Raw genomic sequence first — 18,246 nt, forward strand, 5'->3', positions numbered from 1 at the left:
GCTAGTGTCACTCCTGATCACATCTCACATCAACAAGATATACCAAACTGATAATAGTATCTCTGGGAAAGTCCCCAATGCATTGTATCTGATAATTAGGGCAATATCTAGTCGGAACTAGCGTAAGAGAAGACATCAAAACGTCAGGCCATCTTATTAGATTTTATTCTGTACTGCTGCATACAGATCTCAGATTGCACACCCTGGCGGTTGAGCACGACCACGACAGCAAAATCCAAGATCCACAGACCTATCCCTTCCCGTCACAAGCAGACCAGACTCCTGATCGAGTCTGTCTAGATGTGACGGACAGACCCTCCGTGGAAGCGGCCATGCCCGTGCAACTGCCGGTCTGCCAGGTGTCGTCGCTTGATCCCAGCCTCGTACGGCGACTTGAAATGGTCACCCGACGCCTCGTACGATTCGTAGGCCGAGCACTCTTGCTGGAAGGCGGGCGTGTTGTAGTATTTCCCGGCGTTGATCTCGGCCGGCCGCTCGAGGAACTGCAGACCCATGCCGCCGTCGGCGTGCCAGATGATGTGGCAATGCATCACCCAAGCACCGGGGTTGTTGGTGGGGAACCCGATGACGGTCCAACCCGACGTGAACGCGACGGGGTTGCCGAAGCCGAAAAGCAACACAGTATCACGTCGGATCGGGTTGTCGAAGTTGAGCTGGCCAATCTGGTCCGCGGTGAAGACGCCGCGGCCTTGGCCGAGCACGGCGAAGTCGTGGCCGTGGAGATGCATGGGGTGCGAGGTCTGGAAGTTGTTCTGGATCACAAAGTACACCCAGTCCCCGGCCGGACCGTCCAGCACGGCCGTGTTGGAGTACAGCGAGCTGTTGTAGCCCAAGGTCGGCAGCGTGGCGAGCGTCTTCAGGGTAGGCTGGTCGAAGGTCACGTTGATCCCCTTGCTGGCTCCCGGAGCGCCACTGTTCTCCGACAGGTCCTCCAAAGGTCCAAGGTACCATCTGACCACTGGCCCGTAGCCGTCAAAGTTCTGGCTGCCTGCGTTGCCGCCGGGAAGAAGCTTGACCGTGTCCCGGAACGTCGTGGTCGAGCCAGCACTCTTCGACACATGAGGCACCAGGCTGGCCAGCGGTTCATCCTTGCAGTCGCCGGCCGTGGCGAGGGTGAAGTTGCCGGTGGTCGGGGTGGCACAAGACCCTTCGTACGTGAAGATGCCGTTGGCCGTTCCGAGACCATCGTTGGCCGACGTTTCGCCGCAGCCGGTTTGGGTGATTGCGCGGAGGTAGTATGCTCCTTCAGGCTGCTCTCAGTTAGCCGGGGGGGCGCCTATGACCCTGCGGGATACGGGATACGAGGACTGACCTGGCTCGCCTCGAGAATCACGTTATACCGCTGGCCACTCTGAATGTAGAGCACGTCGGTCTCGTAGGGCACGATGGGCGTGAAGTCGGCGCTGATGACCTTGATCTTGTGGTTGTCGAAGTGCACCGCATACGAACTCTGGGCCGAGCTGATGGACCGATGAGATTAGCCAAGAGCACCAATGAATGACCTGACCCGGTCGAGGGCGAGGGCGAGGGGTAACAGACCTGTTGATGATGCGGAAGAGATGCTTCTTGCCCTTCTGGACCACCCATTTGGCGTTCTCCCCCGTGCTGCCGTCCGGAGACTTGTTCTTCCCGTTGAGCAAGTAGTTGGCCGAGGGTGGCAGCGCCCCGCGCACTCGGGCGATGTTGTAGGCCATCTGGAAGATGGTTTGGGTGAACTTCTCGTTGATCATCACCGTGCCCAGGTCCAAGTCGTAGTCCTCGGTCGCAGGGCCATGGATGATGATGGGGCCGCGGATCCCACCCCCGTATTGAGACAGGGCGTGAGAGTGGTACCATCCCGTTCCGTACGTCGCCGCGTGCCACCGGTAGACGCGGGAAGAGCCTGGCGCAATGCCGCACTCGGTGACCCCGGGGACGCCATCTTGGTCGTTGGTGCCGTATTGTCGGACTCCGTGCCAATGGATGGTCGTCGCGTTATCCGCCAGGCCGTTGAAGACCGTCACCTCCACCCAGTCACCCCAGTTGGCCACAATAGGCTCCCCAGGCGACTGGCCATTGATGGCAAAGGCAGGCTGCGGCGTGCCATCAAAATCCAAGTCCTGAGCGGTGATGGTCAAGCTGTATCTCTTCGTTTCTCCCGAGTAGTAAGGAGTGTCGGTGTCATCGTCAATTGACTTGCCGTCACACCATCGGCTGCGGTGGTTCGCGTCATTGCATCGCGGCAGGGGGATGCCAACGGCCGTCTGCGACGAGCTGGCACAGCTAGAGGTAGATGTGGTCGAAGAGCTGCCGGTGGTGGTGGTGATGCTTGTGGTGGCGGTGCCGGTGGTGCTGGTGCCGTTGCCCGTGGTGGTGGTAGAAGAGGTGCCAGAGACGGAAGTGGTGGTGGCAGAAGAGATGCCAGAGACCGAAGTGGTGGTCCCGTTCCCGTAGTGCCAATTTGAGGTCGTCACGGTCGAGGATCCCTCCCATCCGCCTCCGCCTGCGCCTCCATGGGTGGTCGTGGTCTCGGGGACAACGGGGCCAGTTGTAGTGCTCGTGGTCTCGGCGGCTCCAGGAGACGTTGTAGTGCTCGTGCTCGTAGCAAGGTCGATGTCGCAAGTAAACAGCGCGGTAAGAGGACAGACGGTGATGGTTCGGGTGAGAACCTCCGTCACAATGACATCTACTTCGGTGGCCCCTCCCAGAACAGCGAGGAAGTGGACTGGCAGGACGGCAGCCAGCAATTTGAGCGACCTCATCGCGAAAGGTCAAGAAAGGAGCGACAAAATGCAATAACGAAGGGACGAAAGCAAATGCTTTCAAATGAGCGTAGGTACTGTACAGTCAGACAAATAGGGCAGATAGAGCAGTGTAGTGTAGGCGAGTGGTGGCCCTCTGGGTTTTGTACTTGGTTGTGCCTCACCTACTAATCCTGAGTGGTCTCCTTCGCATCAGCCTGGCCATGTCGCCAGTCTCGCTTACTGCAAGGCCCCGTCGTGAGCTAAATCGGGCTCGCGGCCTATGGGGAAGGGCGATGCTCAGCGGATACGTAACAAGAAGTCAGATTCGCATCAGTCCCCCTGCTGGAATGACTGCAACTTCAAGTGCATAGGCGAGGCCCAAGGGGCCAGATGCTGAGGCGCGGTCCCCAGGATCAGTGGTGCTTTGATGGTGGAGATTGCACTGTACTGGCTTAGGCTACGAGAGAGGAGCAGCCAAGCATCGAGCGATTCATTTTGAGACGGTCCAGTGCTTGTCCGGCTCTGGTCGCAGCCGCCTGAGGAGCGGGAGATTGTGATTGTTCGTTGTGGACAAGAAAAACACAAGACTTTCCTGGAGATTAAACATGTAGAAGCCAAGACTGAAGTGAGACACGCGAGACTGAAACAGCGCGCCGGTTAGTCGCTTCGTCGGTTCGGGATCGGCGGTTCGGGATGCGTCTGCCAAACACATGCCCACGACATGGATATAGACATGGACATCGACTTCGACATGGACTTCAGTGTGGGACAAACCTGGGGGACAGCCGGGACGTGCGCAGTTGGCCGTTGGCAGTTGGCAGTTGACACCGGGTAGGGACGTGTATCCGTAGTCGGTGTAGAAGATAGAATATAGCAGGTATATAGTATATACTCCGTATACAGGACGGATCCTGTGTAACGTCCCACGTCCCACGTACCTTGCCCTGCGCGTCCCCCAGGAGAGGAGAGAGGACAGATTCTGCGTGACATGGCCCAGGAAGAAGCTTGCAGCAGGCGGCAGGCGGCAGACCGTCAGGGGCCAGCTGGAGCAACATCCAAAAGAGGAAGCGGCGGTGGAGCATCCATTACTCCGTATTGAGGCCTCCGTAGCGAGTAGCTGCCTTAGTCCTTGTTAGTCCTTGTTGTTAGTACGTACTTACAGTACTTACCCCTGCTTGGTGCCTGCCAGCCAGCCTGATCCTTGTGCCAGTGGCATGACTAAGCCCCAGCCGTGCCACGTGATCTCGTCCTCAGGGGAGCCTCTTGGTGGCCTGTTGGTGGCCTGAACTTCCAGCTCATCTGCCCCTGAATATCTACGATCAGTACGGAGTACCCTTACGTACCATCAGGTGCCCTTACTCTACCTACGACGCACCTACGACGAACTCTGTAATACTCCCGACTCCGTACGCCCATCTGCAATCTGGATATCCAATTCATTCAACATTCTGCTTGTTCCATCGTCATACATACAGGCTTCACCCAGCACCTTGCACCTCGTACTGTGTCTTCTCAACCCAGAGTCCGAGGCCCTCCCAATTGTGACTTCTCCCGTCCGCGACCCTCGACTGGTGTCCTGTCTACTTCATACATGTCACATGTCCCGATCTGGCCCTCTCCAGCCGCAGCCTCATTGCCCACAGCATGGCACAGATGGTCTCCTTGCACAACCGTCCTTCCCCATTTGGTGATTGATGCAGTCTCCGTCGCGCCCGGTCAGATGTAGAACATGCTATCACGAACGTTGTCGTGCATCGTCACCATCTCTTGCGTCGACATTCTCGTCCCACCTCCTCCTCCCGCCACACTGCCACTTGCACTCGCTGCCGGCTCAAAACAGTCGGCCAGATACCCTCGGGCTCGGTTACACACCAGATCCGCGTAGTATGCTGGTGGGCAAACACTCACCGCTGTGGTTGATCGGCCGAAAAGATAGCACATGTTGTGCGTCACATCCTCGAGAGCATCAGCCGCGTTTCTGAACGGACTCTGCCCCGTGCGCTTGTGGAAGATCTCATCGTGAACGACATAGTAATGGGCCGGCCGCGCAGTTCCCTGAATGGCGCTATGGGCTTGCATGAAAAAGTCCCAGTTGCGCGCCTCGGTCACCCCCCGATCCACCACCGTCCCGTTCTGAGGATTACCTTTGCGGTCGGCTTGAGCCAGTGTGGTAGGGTAGAACCGAGTATTATGTCGCTTGCCCACCACGATGATGGTTATCAGTGGTAGGCCCTGTCTGGTGTGATCGGCAGGATACATCTCTCGGCACGCTGCCCGAATATGTGGTAGTTCCGAATCCAGGACTAGTTGGTACTGGCCTTCCGAGACACCATCACGATAGAGGAGGATCTTGTCGGGTAACTGGCCGTTGTTACTATCGCTCCAAAGACCAAGGCGCGACTTCATCAGCGCTTTGAGATTTGAAACCATCTCCTTGCGTCCATCTTGAACGGCGAGCTTCGCCGGCCACTGGGCAAGCAGTCTATCAACCGAGGCGACAATAGCCACCACGCTGGGGGCATCGGGTGAAGACCCGGGGGATGGATGTGTCACGTCAAGACCTACAACCATGGTCTTGCCTTCGGCTATGAGACCCAACTTGGCCGGGTCCAAAGCTTGGTTGCGGCCGCCCAACTTGAGGTTGATCTTCAGAGCCACGTTGGCAAAGGTTTGGGCGTCCTGCCGGACGAATTTGGCAGCCACAACGCACACGTTGATGATTCCTTCTTTGATATCGCACACGTACTTGAATCTCTTGTACATCTCTTGGTTCTTTGCGGGGAGGATCACGAGGACCAGCTTCGGTGGGCTAGATGTGCTGGTGGTGATTTGGTGCAAGGTCTCATCAATCGAGCTCAGGTCATTTTGCGTCACTTCAGCGATTCTGCCCTTGACACAGTCACCACACTGAATTCCCACATTCCGGAGTGCTTTTGCGAAAACATCGAGAGTACGTCGGAATGCCTCCTCGTCTCGCCATGGGGCTTGTCGCGCCGGCTTCCACTGGACCCAGCAATAGGTCCATGACTCAAGCTTGGAAGCTTGAGTCAGCTTGATATTCTGTAAATTCCAGCGGCTGTTGCTGACGTTTACCGCCCTACCACCGCCATACTTTACGATGGGGTTGCCAGGACACGACCGGGCACTGCCATCATCCTCGGAGTAATCTGCATGTTGAAGGCTTGCTAAAGTACCAATGTCAGCAAACGGGCATCTGGGCTCTAAAGAGGATGGACCACCTACCAGAGTCGGGCTTCCCAGGCCTTCAAAGCCAAGCATCCGAGCGCCTTCACCGGTGATGGATTGGGCGTTGAGGTTTGGTTCTCGACAAGCGAATCTGATCATCTTGTCTGTCTGCAGTGGGTTCAACATCATGCGGTAGGCCTGGCCAGCAATGATGTTGCAAAATTCGGGCGGGATGAAGACAGGGTCCTGGGCTGTACCGACGTTGATTACTGGGAGCTTCGGGTACTGGATTCTTCGATTGTACTTTTCGCGAAAGAAGTCGTGCACGCTGATGTATCGTCCCGCTGTAGCAGGGCTTCCACGTTGGCCGGTAACTTCATTTGCCAACCAGAATTTGACGGCTTGCGGATTCGCACCAAACTCGGGCACCTGAGGTGGGTGTGGCAGCTTAGCACCATCCGTTCTGGTTGCGAGGCCGGCAATGGTCTTGACTTTCGAGGGAGACGTGTGCGTAGCCTTGACCGAGACCTTGTGTAGAAACTTTGCAAGCTCGAACTTGCTTCTCTGGTCCAGTAGTTTGACCATGAGTTGCGCCAGGTTTCCTTCATTGTAGAAGGCTGTATGATTGACCTGAACATTCGCTATGAGTCCGCCTGTAGCGGCCCGAATTGAGCAGGCAAACCCACGGACGGCTGTGAGTCCGATATCAAGACTGGCCGTCTGAGTAGTCGTTAAATCAAAGTGACGATTCATCCCAAGAGATGCGATGTGGGACGCAGCCTTTGGCCCATACCCAACAATGATATTCAAGGCTTGAATGAGAGTCTCCCGGCTAGGAGGCGTGGTACTGGCGTTGGTGGATGTTAAATGGTCCAACAGGTTCGCCGCGCTTATTGTTCCAAAGTACTTCAGTTGGACATTGTAATGCCTGGCATTGCTCCCAACTTGACCTTGATCATCTTCTCGGTAAGTGACGCCGTAGCCTGGAGCAAGGGTTAGCTTATCCCTGCTAATAAGCCTGGACTTAAAGTCCGTGGCGATATTCGCGCGGGATGCAGCCAGGTGTGATTCCAAGAGCAGCTCCACAATGCGTTTCATCTTCTTGCCTTGAGGCTTTCTCTCATTGTTGTTGGCTTGCACCTCAATGCTGTATAGATACAGTGGCTGGTTGTCTACCAAGACCTTGAAGTAGTTTGCCCATAAAAGGACTTCTTTTCCTTGGGTTCCGTAACCTGGTCTGAGAGGGAGTCTTGCTTGAAGTTGTGTGGACGCTATGTTCTTTGCCGTCTCGTCTTCAATCTTCTTGACGACGGCGTCAGGATGAGCCGGGGGGCCGGTAGGATGACTATATGTAAATTGAAGAAAAGGTTAGAATACTGGATCAAGGATAACCTTGAATGGACTGAGGGGATTTCTTACGCAAAGATCTTGGGTTGGGATGGTCGACCACCGCGGCCACCGCTGCTTGGATATCCGCTACCTCCGCCTGGGAAACCTGAGGTCGAATTGTTGGAAGGACCTGCGCCACGGCCATGAGGTGCTTGACCATTCTGACCGCGACCTCGTCCGCCTCCTTGTGCAGGGCGAATAGCAAGGCCTCTGCCGGCCTGGCCAGCATTGTTTCCATACATCTCCGCTTGTTAGTGAACAAGAAGGAAGGAGGCTTGATTCAAGAAGTATTGACTTCGCTGCTTTCGAGTAGATGCTTGTGTGGGGCTCGAGGCGTCTTTCCAGCTCACTGTGGTGTTGTAACTTGGAGGATGTGTGAGGCTAGAGCTCTTCTGAAAAGATTTTGAGTACTGTTCGAAGGTAAGGAGGAGGGTTGAGAAGGGAGAGGAGGGAGGGTCTTAAGTAGAGGATGGCCAGGACCTAGGAGTGAATAACAAAGCAGTAATGCAAATGATGACCGGCATAAGATGTCAAGTCGATCACAGCCGCAGCGTCAGGTATGTGAGAGGAACGGTTAGGTCAGGCACCAGCTGAGATGGAAGATGGAAGATGGGAGATGAGAGAGGAGATGAGGCGAGCGTAAAGAAGGAAGGGGTTTTTATAAAGAGTGATAACAACAACGTCTGCCGTGAGGTGAATGCGCCTCAGCTACTAGTAAATGGTCAATACAATGATGCAACTAAGAGTGGTCCAGTGAATGAAGACACAATAGCGAAGGGTGAATGATTGTTCTGCGTTTTGCAAGATAGCAGTTGTTTAGAGGCGTGCGCAAAGTACTATCAGACAAAGGGAAGGCGTCCCAAGCACTCACCACTCACCACTCACCACTCACGCCTGCACCTGCGCCCTGTCCACCATTCCAACATCGTTCTTGCCGTCTAGCAACACATTATATGATGCAAAATGCGGTTGCTGCCCGTCGACTCAGGCACTCAGGCACTCAGGGGTTCGGCCTTGTTTCCTTTCTGCTTTCTGCTTCCTTCATCCTCTGACACGCACAGAAGTGAGGTCAGGTCGGCTCCTATCACGCAGATGAGATCATGGAAAATGAATACCGGAGGAGTACGTACCACAGCCCACAGCCCGACCTTCGTCAGAGAAAGAGTTGAGTACCAGAGAAAGAGCACGAGAACTTCATGATGGCAGCACTACTGGATCATAGCCGAGGCCTCACCAGCCTATCTTTACCCGATGGAGAAGATAGCAAAGAATCATCAATAAAGCTCTTGTCTTGGGTGGTCTGGTGTCCCGCAAGCCTCGGCGCGTTCTGAACGGCACGAATTCTAATCGATGAATCCTTCTAATGACCTACTATGCAACATGGTTTTCACGAGCTTGCCATGACATGTTGTGAGAACCTCCTGGTCTCCCCCTGGCTCCCCCTGAACCGGGCCGACCTCAGGTCTTCATGATGTGCTAGCCTTGTCATTCTGACAACAAGGCTGGTGCTAGGAGGTGTGTTAGCAGGCCCAGAAGGGGTGTGCCGTTTCTTCGCAAGCGCGAGTAATGGGGCTGCCAAATATGCCGTTGCTATGACGGCAGCTCAGAGTAGGATCAAGGGAGCGTCGACATCCACCATTTCGCCATCACCACAGTTCCAGATCTGTTCGAGTCGTTCGCGAACCCGATCCACCGTCTTGACCCCGCGTTTAGACTTCAGCGCCGACAGCCGAGATCGAATGAAGGTTTGGCCTGTCTGGTCGACGGGCTCGCCCTTATTCAAGAAACAGCCAGCCATATATAGCGGCCAGAGGTGGCTGGCAGCAGCCGGACTATCGGTAGAGACGTGGCCAATGCGCCGGACGATTTCCCCACAGCTTCTGAGAATCCCGTCTCGCTCATCGTCGGGAGATGAGGTGGAAGTCAACTTGTAGAAGAACAACAACCCCGCGTGACGCATCGCTTCGGCAGTGTTGCAAGCGTCGTCGGGGATCGCCTGCGGTGGCCGCCAGTTTTCTAGCTCGGCTTTGAGACCCATTGCTGCGGGAAACTGAGATGGTTTGATATAGCGCGTGCCAGCGCCGACCGTTGACTGCGAGGATAGCATGGAAAGTTTGGCTACCAAGGAAAGAAGTCGGTCGACCGAGGCGAGGAAGGCGTTCGAGTGACCGGTCAGAGCAGACCAGGTGTCTTTGGTGTAATAACCCATGACAAGAGAAGCCTGATTCATCCCGACACTGGCCAGAACGTTATGGTATGCAAATCTGTAGAGCCAGAAGTTAGGGTGCGAAAGCTATAAACGACTGGGAGGGGCAAGAGGACAGCAATGTGCGTTTTGCAGACATACATGTCAAGCAGCATTCTCGTGTCATGGTCCGGCTCCTTGCACTGAGCCATGTAGTCCGAAATGATCCTTCCAGCCGCCTTCAGATGTTCCGACCAGTTCTTGGGATTGGCTTCGAATATCTGAGGCACTTCCTTGTCAGGCGAATAGTTCTGTTCACTCGACGGGGCAACCAGTCCTCAGGCAGGGGCACATGCTCACCTCGTTTATACTCAACATGATGATGGTGGCCAACATGGTTGGCTGAAATCCATCCCACGCATTGATTCGGCTTATCAGAGTCGGTAGGACGCGGCTTCGATAGTGCGGCAAGTCCCAAGAAAACTGCTCGTATCTAGACGCTAGATGAGAGTTGGATACCAGCAACAGGGTGTTCAAGAGCATGTCACAAGACATCGCCATGGGCAGGACAACCCGGCAGTATGTATTGATTGATCGATCATGTGTACTGGATAGTAGCCCTGAAACTGTGTAGAAATAGTGCTGGAGAAGGAATTGATCCTTAGATGACAAGGTGGACGGCGGTGCCACGAGGAACCTCGACAGCTCAGACTGCGAGGATTCTGCTGGTTCTGTGACGCATGGCGACGGAGCCAGAGATGTAGAAGTGCGTTCTTTGCATTTGGGAGTCTTTGGGTTCTTGGTTCGAGACACCCCCGGCATCCAGGTCAGGCGGATGTCGTAACCTTGACACTCGATGCCGAGGCGTGTGCAAGTGTCGCACACGGGTTTGGCTTCATCGCAGCGATAACCACGCTTCCGACAAGTCCAACACCCTGTCCAGGTGTGGGTTAGCATCTGCCAGGACACCTGCACGGCGAAGATGGAGTGGTTGGCACACCTGTCCTAACACGCTTGATCCTGCCAGAGGGCATCACCGCGGGGCATAGTGGGAGGGGCTCAGGGGCTCCTTAGGCGGCGTGGAGTCTCGGGGGAGGTGATCGTGCTCAGGAGAGTCTCCTTCGGGCCAGGCGGAATGCCGCCTCGACGCACCCTGTAATTGAGGTTGCGTCCAGGTTCAGGTTCTCGACTCCAGCAGCCTTGTCACACAGAAGGCACGAGGGGTAGAGGACGGCGGGTTCGTTTCGTGCTTCGATCGATCTATGTCAACACGCGTGCATTCATGTAACATGGGAACCAGGCTGCGAGAGGGAGAGAGAAGAGGAGCTGAGGAAAAGAGGATGGAGAATGGAGAATGGAGGATGGTGGAAGCCCGAAGGTGGAAAGTGGCTCATGATTCCCCCCCGCAGGCTCCGCAGGCCTCGGCCCGGCGATCAGTGCTCTGGGCTAACTCGAAGCGACCAAGTCCATATGTTAATCTTTGCAGCTGAGAGCCGGTGCCGGTGCCAGTGCCAACCAAGCGAACATCCTGCTCGCTGAGGCTGGGGTATTAAGGTGCTGACTGTCTCACTATCCTATTACCATCCGTGCCACCGAGTTGAGTACTCTATATGTGCAGTGGTTGAGTCAAACAAGAAGCACGAGTCCGCATCGGAGTCGCCGTCTCTTTCTCCCCTGAACTCCAATCGTCATGGACTTCTTGTCCAGGGATGCAGGGGTCAGGCTAATGAGGGAATTTTTATTCTCCGGGAGTTTTCGGCAGCGGAACATGTAGTCAAGTGCCATATTTCATCGGTCCTAGATCCCTATTATCAGATTTTGCAGAGGTCATGGACCATTTTCAACCAAGTGGATATGCTGTGCACGCAGCTATCTGCTGTCTGACAGGGCAAGATGCATCGCGCCAACTGGTCTTCCCTTTCCTGCCGTCGAGAACTTTCGTCAAAGAGCACCTTTGTTGCTGACGACGCTGATCCCATCGCTCTTGTGTTCCCCAATGGTGATGGGAATCCTGCCCGTGGCCTCGACAGATTTGCCCTCGACAAAGTCTTCATCCGTGACTTCAGTGTTGTGCAGGCGCCAGAGATAGAGAGGCAGCGCAATGACCAGTCCACCTGCCATTAATCCCCAGCTGGTGCCGAAATTGACACCGAAAGCGACTTTCTCCTGTGTCGACGAGCGTTGTTAGTCGGGCTGTGGGAGCGGGGCGAGGGGACGGGGAAACTTTACCGCATCAAGTTTCGAGATCGTAGTAGCACCAACGGCTTGGATGGACTTGTAGAAGCCAGCGTAGTAGGCGAGTTTGCGCGGGTCATTGGACATGGCTCCCATCGTGTAGTAGCAGAAGACCTGCCAAAGAGAATCGAGCAGGCCATAAGACATGTAGAGCTGGACATGGCGAGTCAGTATGCTAGCAGCCTCTAGACCGCACACGTAGAGAGACACATACGAAGAGGTACCAGACGTAGTCGGTATCGAACAGGTCCATTCCCGGGCCCTTGACCGCACGGTTCGTCTTCTGGAGGAAGGCGAAGCCGCCGCCCCAGATGGCCATGACTAACGTGAACAGGATGCCCCAGGACATGAGTGCTCGGGCACGACGGCTGAACCGGGTCCAGTCGAGGAAGGCCCCAAAGGCTAACGCGCCTATGATCTGTGTAATCCAGTAGAAAATATTGTTAAAAGCCCGCGTTCGCGTGGAGAAGTAGTAGGCGTTGACGTCTGTCAATGTCAGCTTAGCTGGACTCGACCAAAGCCAACTGACACCTGGACACCTGGCATGGATCTTTCTTCACTCACCATTGAACTGGTATGTGTAGAAGTAATTGGAGGCGAAGAACATGGGAAACAGCAATAGAACCCAGGGGTCTGAAACCAGGGTGGTGTAGAGGCCGACAATGTCGGATTTCAGACCTGGGTGAACAACCCTCTGCACCTTTGTTCCGTCGCTCCGAATGATCTTCTCACTCGGGGTGAGGAAGCAGCACAGGAGAGCACCGGCTGCCTCGAGCACAATGAAGCCAACATACGTGCCGTCGGTGACGTGGCCGGCCTTGACACTCCAATTCTGACCCAACGACACCGCTGCTCCTATAACGGCCCCCAGATTGAACAAGAACCATGTGATCGAGATGGCTCGGCCTCGCTGAGATTCAGTGGGATAGGACTAGATGATACACACGAAAGGCTTGGATCAGCGCCACCCTTTGGCATAATACGAGTAGTGTGGGCGTATCCTGTCCACACTGGAGTCAGGGTCGTTGTACTCACCATCATCACCACACCTTGCGCACACCAGAGGAAGGATGCACAGAAACCCAAAAGGGCACCGGAGAAGATGACGAATCCCTCATTTCGGGTGTGGTTGTAACACAAGAAAGCTGCAGAATAAACGCAGTAGCCGATTCCTCCAATTGCCATGGTCCATTTGGTGCCACTGGGGTGTTGTTAGTTGCCGTCGGCGTCCTTGCAAGTCTGCCACTCACAGGTAGTTGTGTGCGATTCCCACCACGAAGCCTATCACCGCAAAGGTCGTGTGCAAGGCAATACCGGCATTGTTCTGCGCCGTAGCATCCACTTGTCCAGCCCCTCCAAGCCCGGCCAAGGCATTATACATTCTGATTCCAAGTCAGCCTTGAAACGCGAACCAGACTTGTCAAACGCCACGCTTACCCAGGATTGAGGAAGAGGATAAAACCGACGATCACAATCTGAACCATGGGAGCGGAGTGTCTTGGGATCTTGTAGCCAAAGATGCGTCTCCCTCCCGACTGCGGGGTGGCATTCTGCTGTTCAGGGTCGACTGTTCCAGTAACGCCTCAGCACCTTGACACTCGGGGGACAACATCGGTCACGAGACTAACCTTCTGTAGCCATGATTGTCTGCCCTAGTGGATCTTTAGGCTCTTGAGCAGTGGCCATGAGGAGGGCCGAGAGAAGATGAGAAATAAAGGACACAGCAACACTTGATCCTCGTGGAAATGCCCAAGTAGGCAGGGAGGGCGCAAGGAAGATGCGACTATGATGTTATATGTCCAAAGGAGCAGTCGAGGACATGCCGTTCGGTCCAACTAGCCAACGAGGTGGCGGCCAACTTGGAGGAGAAGCTGGGATCGCATATCTAGTCAAGATTGGTGCCGCGAATGAGAGCACACATCGCTATCGTCGCTGCAGATGGGGAGGCACACGACTCTAGGACGACTTGATGGCGACGACCTCTTGCTGTCCTAAAGACAGGAATCAGCATAGGGTTGAAGTTGGTTAGCCATCCAGGCCGCCGAGTGCAAACCTGTCAAAGCTGGACCATGGTCGAAAAGTGGGACTCTTCGACTTGCCGGATCCAGTCACGGCGCCGTCGTCCGCTCCAGGTGTCACTAAGATCTCTCTATTCTCCTGATAGCCAAATGCTGCATGGGGTAGATTTGACTGGCGGGATAGGCCGCTTTGGGATTATATAGGTTCGATAAGGCACATCGACTGTCCGAGCTGCCCTTTTGACTCTGGTGCTACTAGATATTCAGTGTTGATAGTCCAGTCTCGAGATAGCAATTTGAGCAGTTGGCATGAGTGATAAGTGACTCGAAAGAGAACACCAGGGTGCCTCGTGGGACTCTTATCTCGACGACAATCCGACCACCTCACGCTGTAGTGGGAGAATCCATACCAGGCCACTGTCGGAGTGCCCCTGTGCCATCAAATTGTTGTGCAAGGCATCACTGATGTTTCTGTAGCAGGAGTGTAAGATTTGGCCTCCCCTACGGCTTTTGTTTTCCTGTCCCCAACAACTTCGGTCCTTCATCTCCCACGTTCAAGATGGTCACGTCTGTTCAGAGAAAGCTTGAGGCCGTTCACGTCCAGATCTCAGCAGAAGAACGTGCCTGCAACAAAATAAGCAAGCAGAATTTGGAGAGAGCTGTTGTGGCCCTCTCTGAAGACGGGATTGTCATTTTGGACGACGCGGTCTCGGAAGAAAGCCTCGACTTCCTGAACACACGCATGGTCGATGAGGCGAAGGCTCTCCGTGACGGCTCCTCAACCTGGTTCAATTACAGCAGCAAGGCCCAGAATATTCTGCAACATATGATTCCAGAACCCGAATACCTCTTACCAGACGTGCACGCCAATTCCTTTGCGGTGGATGTATGCAAAACCATGATGGGCCCGAATCCCGTCCTCAGATACCATAAAGCCAACACCAACTTTCCCGGCGAAAGTCGCCAGCCAGTCCATAGCGATGTACACTATGAACATCCCCGTGCATGCTTCAGTCTGGCAGTTAACATCGTCTTGATTGACTGCTCGCCCGAGAACGGTTCGACCGAATGCTGGCCGGGGACGCATATCATCACGAGATTCGCGGATCAGAATGGCATGAAGGGTATCCACGAACACCTCTTGAATGAACGAGTCAAGACTCACGGCCCTCCCATCCAACCCACTGTCAAGAAAGGCGGCATAATCATCCGAGATATGAGACTCTGGCACGCCGGCATGCCTAATCGTACGGCCGACGAGGTGCGAGTCATGCTCAACCTCATTTACTTCGCCGACTGGTATAGATGTCCAATGACCATCATGTTCCCCAAATCTGCGGAATCAAAGGTGCAGGAGCTTGAGAAGGCGGGCGGCATCCAGATTGCCGCCGAGTTTGTGGACCAGCTCGATCACACAACGCTCGGCCATACTCATGATTTCGGGCAGGATAACAAGAGGGAGGAATTTGGCCGGTGGCATCACAAGGTGGGAGATACTTCCAAGTAAGTCACTGGATTGGGTGTTAGCATCAGCATAACGGCTTGTGGACTACTAGGTGGTTCACCTGCTGTACTTTGTGTATATCAGTCGAGTCCAGGAGTAGGCATGCAATACGAGTCGGCGTTCGCCAGCACAGCCCAGTATCTCGTTCAACTTCAACTGACAGTATTTAGCCGTCTGCGAGCACTTTTGCAAGGCTTGATGACTCGGGCCAGCTTTCCCCCCAAGTCTACAGAGTAGTTCGTACCTACAGTATGGGTGCCTACCTACCTATAAGGTATCTATCTAGTCAGAGCCTAATGGTGCTAAGGACTCCCAAGCCTACGTCATCCAGCCACACCCACCCACGCACCTGACATGTGCCACACTATCTGACTGAGGGAGCCACGAATCGTCCGTCATCCTGTTTCCTTCCCCGGAATTGCGCTGCCTGCCACTTCTATTCCTTCAAACCTATTCGCATATTGCACCTCCTCAGCTTTGCGTATATTTAATGCCAGTCACCCAATACACTCAGATTAAGCCCGGCCTCCTGGTTTCAATAGTGCTGAAGGCAGATCAAAGGACTGGTCGACAGGTCCAAGGCACAGTCTCCCAACTCCTCACCCGCCATAATCATCCTCGAGGCATCAAAGTCAAACTTACTGACGGTCGAGTGGGACGCGTTCAGCAAATCCTCTCCCAGAGTCAGAGTCAGAGTCAGAGTCAGAGTCAGAGTCCTTGGCTACGCAGTATGGATTCCAATAACCCATGGTCCGATGCCCCAAGCCAAAACGACTCGAACCCCTCCCAGCCAAACCAGGGTTCGGCGCAGTCGTACTACCAGGCCAACCCTTCCCAACCCCAGTCGCAACCCCAATACTCCTCTCCGCAGCAGCGACAAGGGCAGCAGCCAGCGGCTCCTTCTCAAGGCATTCACCGCTCAGAGACCGAACAAATATTCGCACAGCAAGAGGACCGAGCAGCACAGGTTGAGTACATGCAGCAGTTTGAAGCAAACGCGGCACAGAGTGAAGGCGATAAAATCCAGGCACAATTGCAGAAAGAGTTCCCGAATATCGACAGCAGTTTGATTGCTGCGATCTACAACGAGAGGCCAGGAAACCTCCCCGAGGTGCGAGAGCTGTTGCAGGAGCTGAATAGTACGAATTGATGGAGACACGCACAGCTTGGACTAGCCGGAGGACTACACCACTCTACCATTGGTCAAGATCTGTTCATGCTGTCCTAGCTTGCCAGAAGACAACTTGCTTGCCACGAAACAGCTCTAGCGTTTGCTACGATGGGCAACTCTGTTTCCTCGTCTCCGGTGCTGGAATCTGCAATCCAAAAGGCGGCGGATTTGGTTCTTGCCAAAGCGATGTGGAGATCCTCGGCTCAATCCGAGGCTTCTGATGAGATATTTCATACCTAGTCATGGGCCTGCTGTGAGCGCCCTTACGAGCGGTTTTCTTCCCGGAGGGACGGATAAAGCAGTCACGACAAAGGTCTTGCTGTAACACGTCGATTGGGAGCTTCTTTCACTATGTAGCGCGTGTGACCAAGTCTATATTTGCTTGCGGTGGTGTTCTCATGGACAGCCCTGCTATCCGGGTCAGAACGCATGGAGTCTCACGGAGCTGCGTCAATACATATCCGTACATGAACCTGACATGCCCACGACCTTCGCCGCAGCAGTAGTCGTGGTGTACTATTAACTACGGAGCATGAGGGCCACCTTTCTGTACCACTTTCTTGGCATGTTTGTATCTCTCCGAAACTGCTACTGACTGCACTGCATCCGGCGACGTAACAGTTGTTAGGTCTCAAGGCCAATTGAACTTCCGGTCGTGGTATCCCAGCTGTAGTCCCCAAACCATGCGGTTGCAATCCTTATTATCGCAGGCGATCCTGCTTGTTTCAGCCCTGCAACACGGAGCAGCGGCAGCTTCATGGACCTTTACAGATGGCACTGTCAGTGTCGCGGCCAAAGGCGCAGGAGTCGGAGGTGGCCTCAAGGAGACGTATGTCTTGAATTTATTCTTCGAGCCCAGCACGACACATCACTCCTTGCCATTATCAGTGCTTTGTCATGGACGAACATCACTAATCCGTTGGTCAGGCTCGCACCGTCTAAACCTCTCACCTCCTCTGTGAAGCTGGGCGCCGCGGACACGCTGAAGGTGGTCTTGACCACACAGGAGGGGAAGTTGGCCAAACGGCCACACCAAGCATTCCTGCTCCTGCAAGATTCACACGGCAAACTTGACGTCTCGTTTCCCTTCAGTGTCAAAGAGTCGGGGAAGGCAAAGGTCGAACTGGTGAGTTCACCATATAACCCATGCTGGAGTAACAGCCTCGGAATGCAAGCCTCTTACAATCTTCGGTAGACACACAAGGACCTCCCGCTCCAGTTCCTACGCTCCTCAACCCCCCTGAGCGCGAGCATCATCATTGCCTCATTTGGCACGTCGGAAGGGTACAACGGCAAGGCATTCCCCCTGACAATCGAGCTCGACCCAAACGTCCCCATTCCGGCAGCAGAGACACCCCTACGCTACGGCAAACTGTCGGAGATACACCATGTTTTTCGGCCTGACCCGAAGAGTCCGAATATTGTAATCACTCTGGTTTTCTTGGGTGCGGTACTGGCTACACTGCCAGCCTTGCTTGGGGCTGTAAGTTGACGGCAACAAGAGCCATATGAATGGCCCCGTCTTTCACTAAGCCACGATACTAATGTCTTTGCTGCAGTGGCTTTACATCGGCGGCAACATCAACCATCTCGGCAAAGCACTCTCCGACGCACCAATCTCGCACACACTTTTCCTTGGCTCGGTTGTGGGCATCGAAGGTGTTTTCTTTCTTTATTACACCATCTGGAACCTATTCAAAACATTGCCGATACTGTTGGCATTGGGAGTTGTTGCATTCCTTTCCGGAAGTAGGGCCCTCACGGAAGTGCAGGAACGTCGACTGGCCGGATTGCGGTGAAAGGACACAGCAAGG

At 54.5% G+C, this 18,246-nt stretch overlaps 7 protein-coding genes across 7 annotated transcripts; 3 read left to right on the forward strand and 4 right to left on the reverse strand.

Annotated features, from left to right (window-relative positions):
• Nucleotides 1-296: 296 nt before the first annotated feature.
• Nucleotides 297-2,762, reverse strand: A1O3_08789 (uncharacterized protein; the record flags this gene model as incomplete). Its single annotated transcript, XM_007738885.1, has 3 exons — nt 297-1,274; nt 1,334-1,481; nt 1,561-2,762. The coding sequence occupies 3 exons, from the start codon at nt 2,760-2,762 to the stop codon at nt 297-299; spliced, it is 2,328 nt and encodes a 775-aa protein (XP_007737075.1).
• Nucleotides 2,763-4,460: 1,698 nt separating this feature from the next.
• Nucleotides 4,461-7,548, reverse strand: A1O3_08790 (uncharacterized protein; the record flags this gene model as incomplete). Its single annotated transcript, XM_007738886.1, has 2 exons — nt 4,461-7,275; nt 7,334-7,548. 2 exons carry the CDS (start codon nt 7,546-7,548, stop codon nt 4,461-4,463), a joined length of 3,030 nt encoding a protein of 1,009 aa, XP_007737076.1.
• Nucleotides 7,549-8,922: 1,374 nt separating this feature from the next.
• Nucleotides 8,923-10,326, reverse strand: A1O3_08791 (uncharacterized protein; the record flags this gene model as incomplete). Its single annotated transcript, XM_007738887.1, has 3 exons — nt 8,923-9,583; nt 9,667-9,815; nt 9,865-10,326. 3 exons carry the CDS (start codon nt 10,324-10,326, stop codon nt 8,923-8,925), a joined length of 1,272 nt encoding a protein of 423 aa, XP_007737077.1.
• Nucleotides 10,327-11,445: 1,119 nt separating this feature from the next.
• Nucleotides 11,446-13,380, reverse strand: A1O3_08792 (uncharacterized protein; the record flags this gene model as incomplete). Its single annotated transcript, XM_007738888.1, has 8 exons — nt 11,446-11,670; nt 11,734-11,892; nt 11,954-12,225; nt 12,304-12,670; nt 12,775-12,940; nt 12,990-13,121; nt 13,177-13,306; nt 13,368-13,380. The coding sequence occupies 8 exons, from the start codon at nt 13,378-13,380 to the stop codon at nt 11,446-11,448; spliced, it is 1,464 nt and encodes a 487-aa protein (XP_007737078.1).
• A 936-nt stretch (nt 13,381-14,316) lies between these two features.
• On the forward strand, nt 14,317-15,264 carry A1O3_08793 (uncharacterized protein; the record flags this gene model as incomplete). The annotated part of the gene is made up of 1 exon (XM_007738889.1): nt 14,317-15,264. One exon carries the CDS (start codon nt 14,317-14,319, stop codon nt 15,262-15,264), a length of 948 nt encoding a protein of 315 aa, XP_007737079.1.
• Nucleotides 15,265-15,991: 727 nt separating this feature from the next.
• A1O3_08794 (uncharacterized protein) lies at nt 15,992-16,411 on the forward strand (the record flags this gene model as incomplete). Its single annotated transcript, XM_007738890.1, has 1 exon — nt 15,992-16,411. One exon carries the CDS (start codon nt 15,992-15,994, stop codon nt 16,409-16,411), a length of 420 nt encoding a protein of 139 aa, XP_007737080.1.
• Nucleotides 16,412-17,115: 704 nt separating this feature from the next.
• A1O3_08795 (uncharacterized protein) lies at nt 17,116-18,231 on the forward strand (the record flags this gene model as incomplete). Its single annotated transcript, XM_007738891.1, has 4 exons — nt 17,116-17,261; nt 17,360-17,558; nt 17,628-17,915; nt 17,992-18,231. The coding sequence occupies 4 exons, from the start codon at nt 17,116-17,118 to the stop codon at nt 18,229-18,231; spliced, it is 873 nt and encodes a 290-aa protein (XP_007737081.1).
• Between the last annotated feature and the right edge of the window lie 15 nt (nt 18,232-18,246).

This window comes from Capronia epimyces (assembly GCF_000585565.1).
Source record: "Capronia epimyces CBS 606.96 chromosome Unknown aczIQ-supercont1.8, whole genome shotgun sequence".
Taxonomy (NCBI): Eukaryota; Fungi; Ascomycota; class Eurotiomycetes; order Chaetothyriales; family Herpotrichiellaceae; genus Capronia; species Capronia epimyces.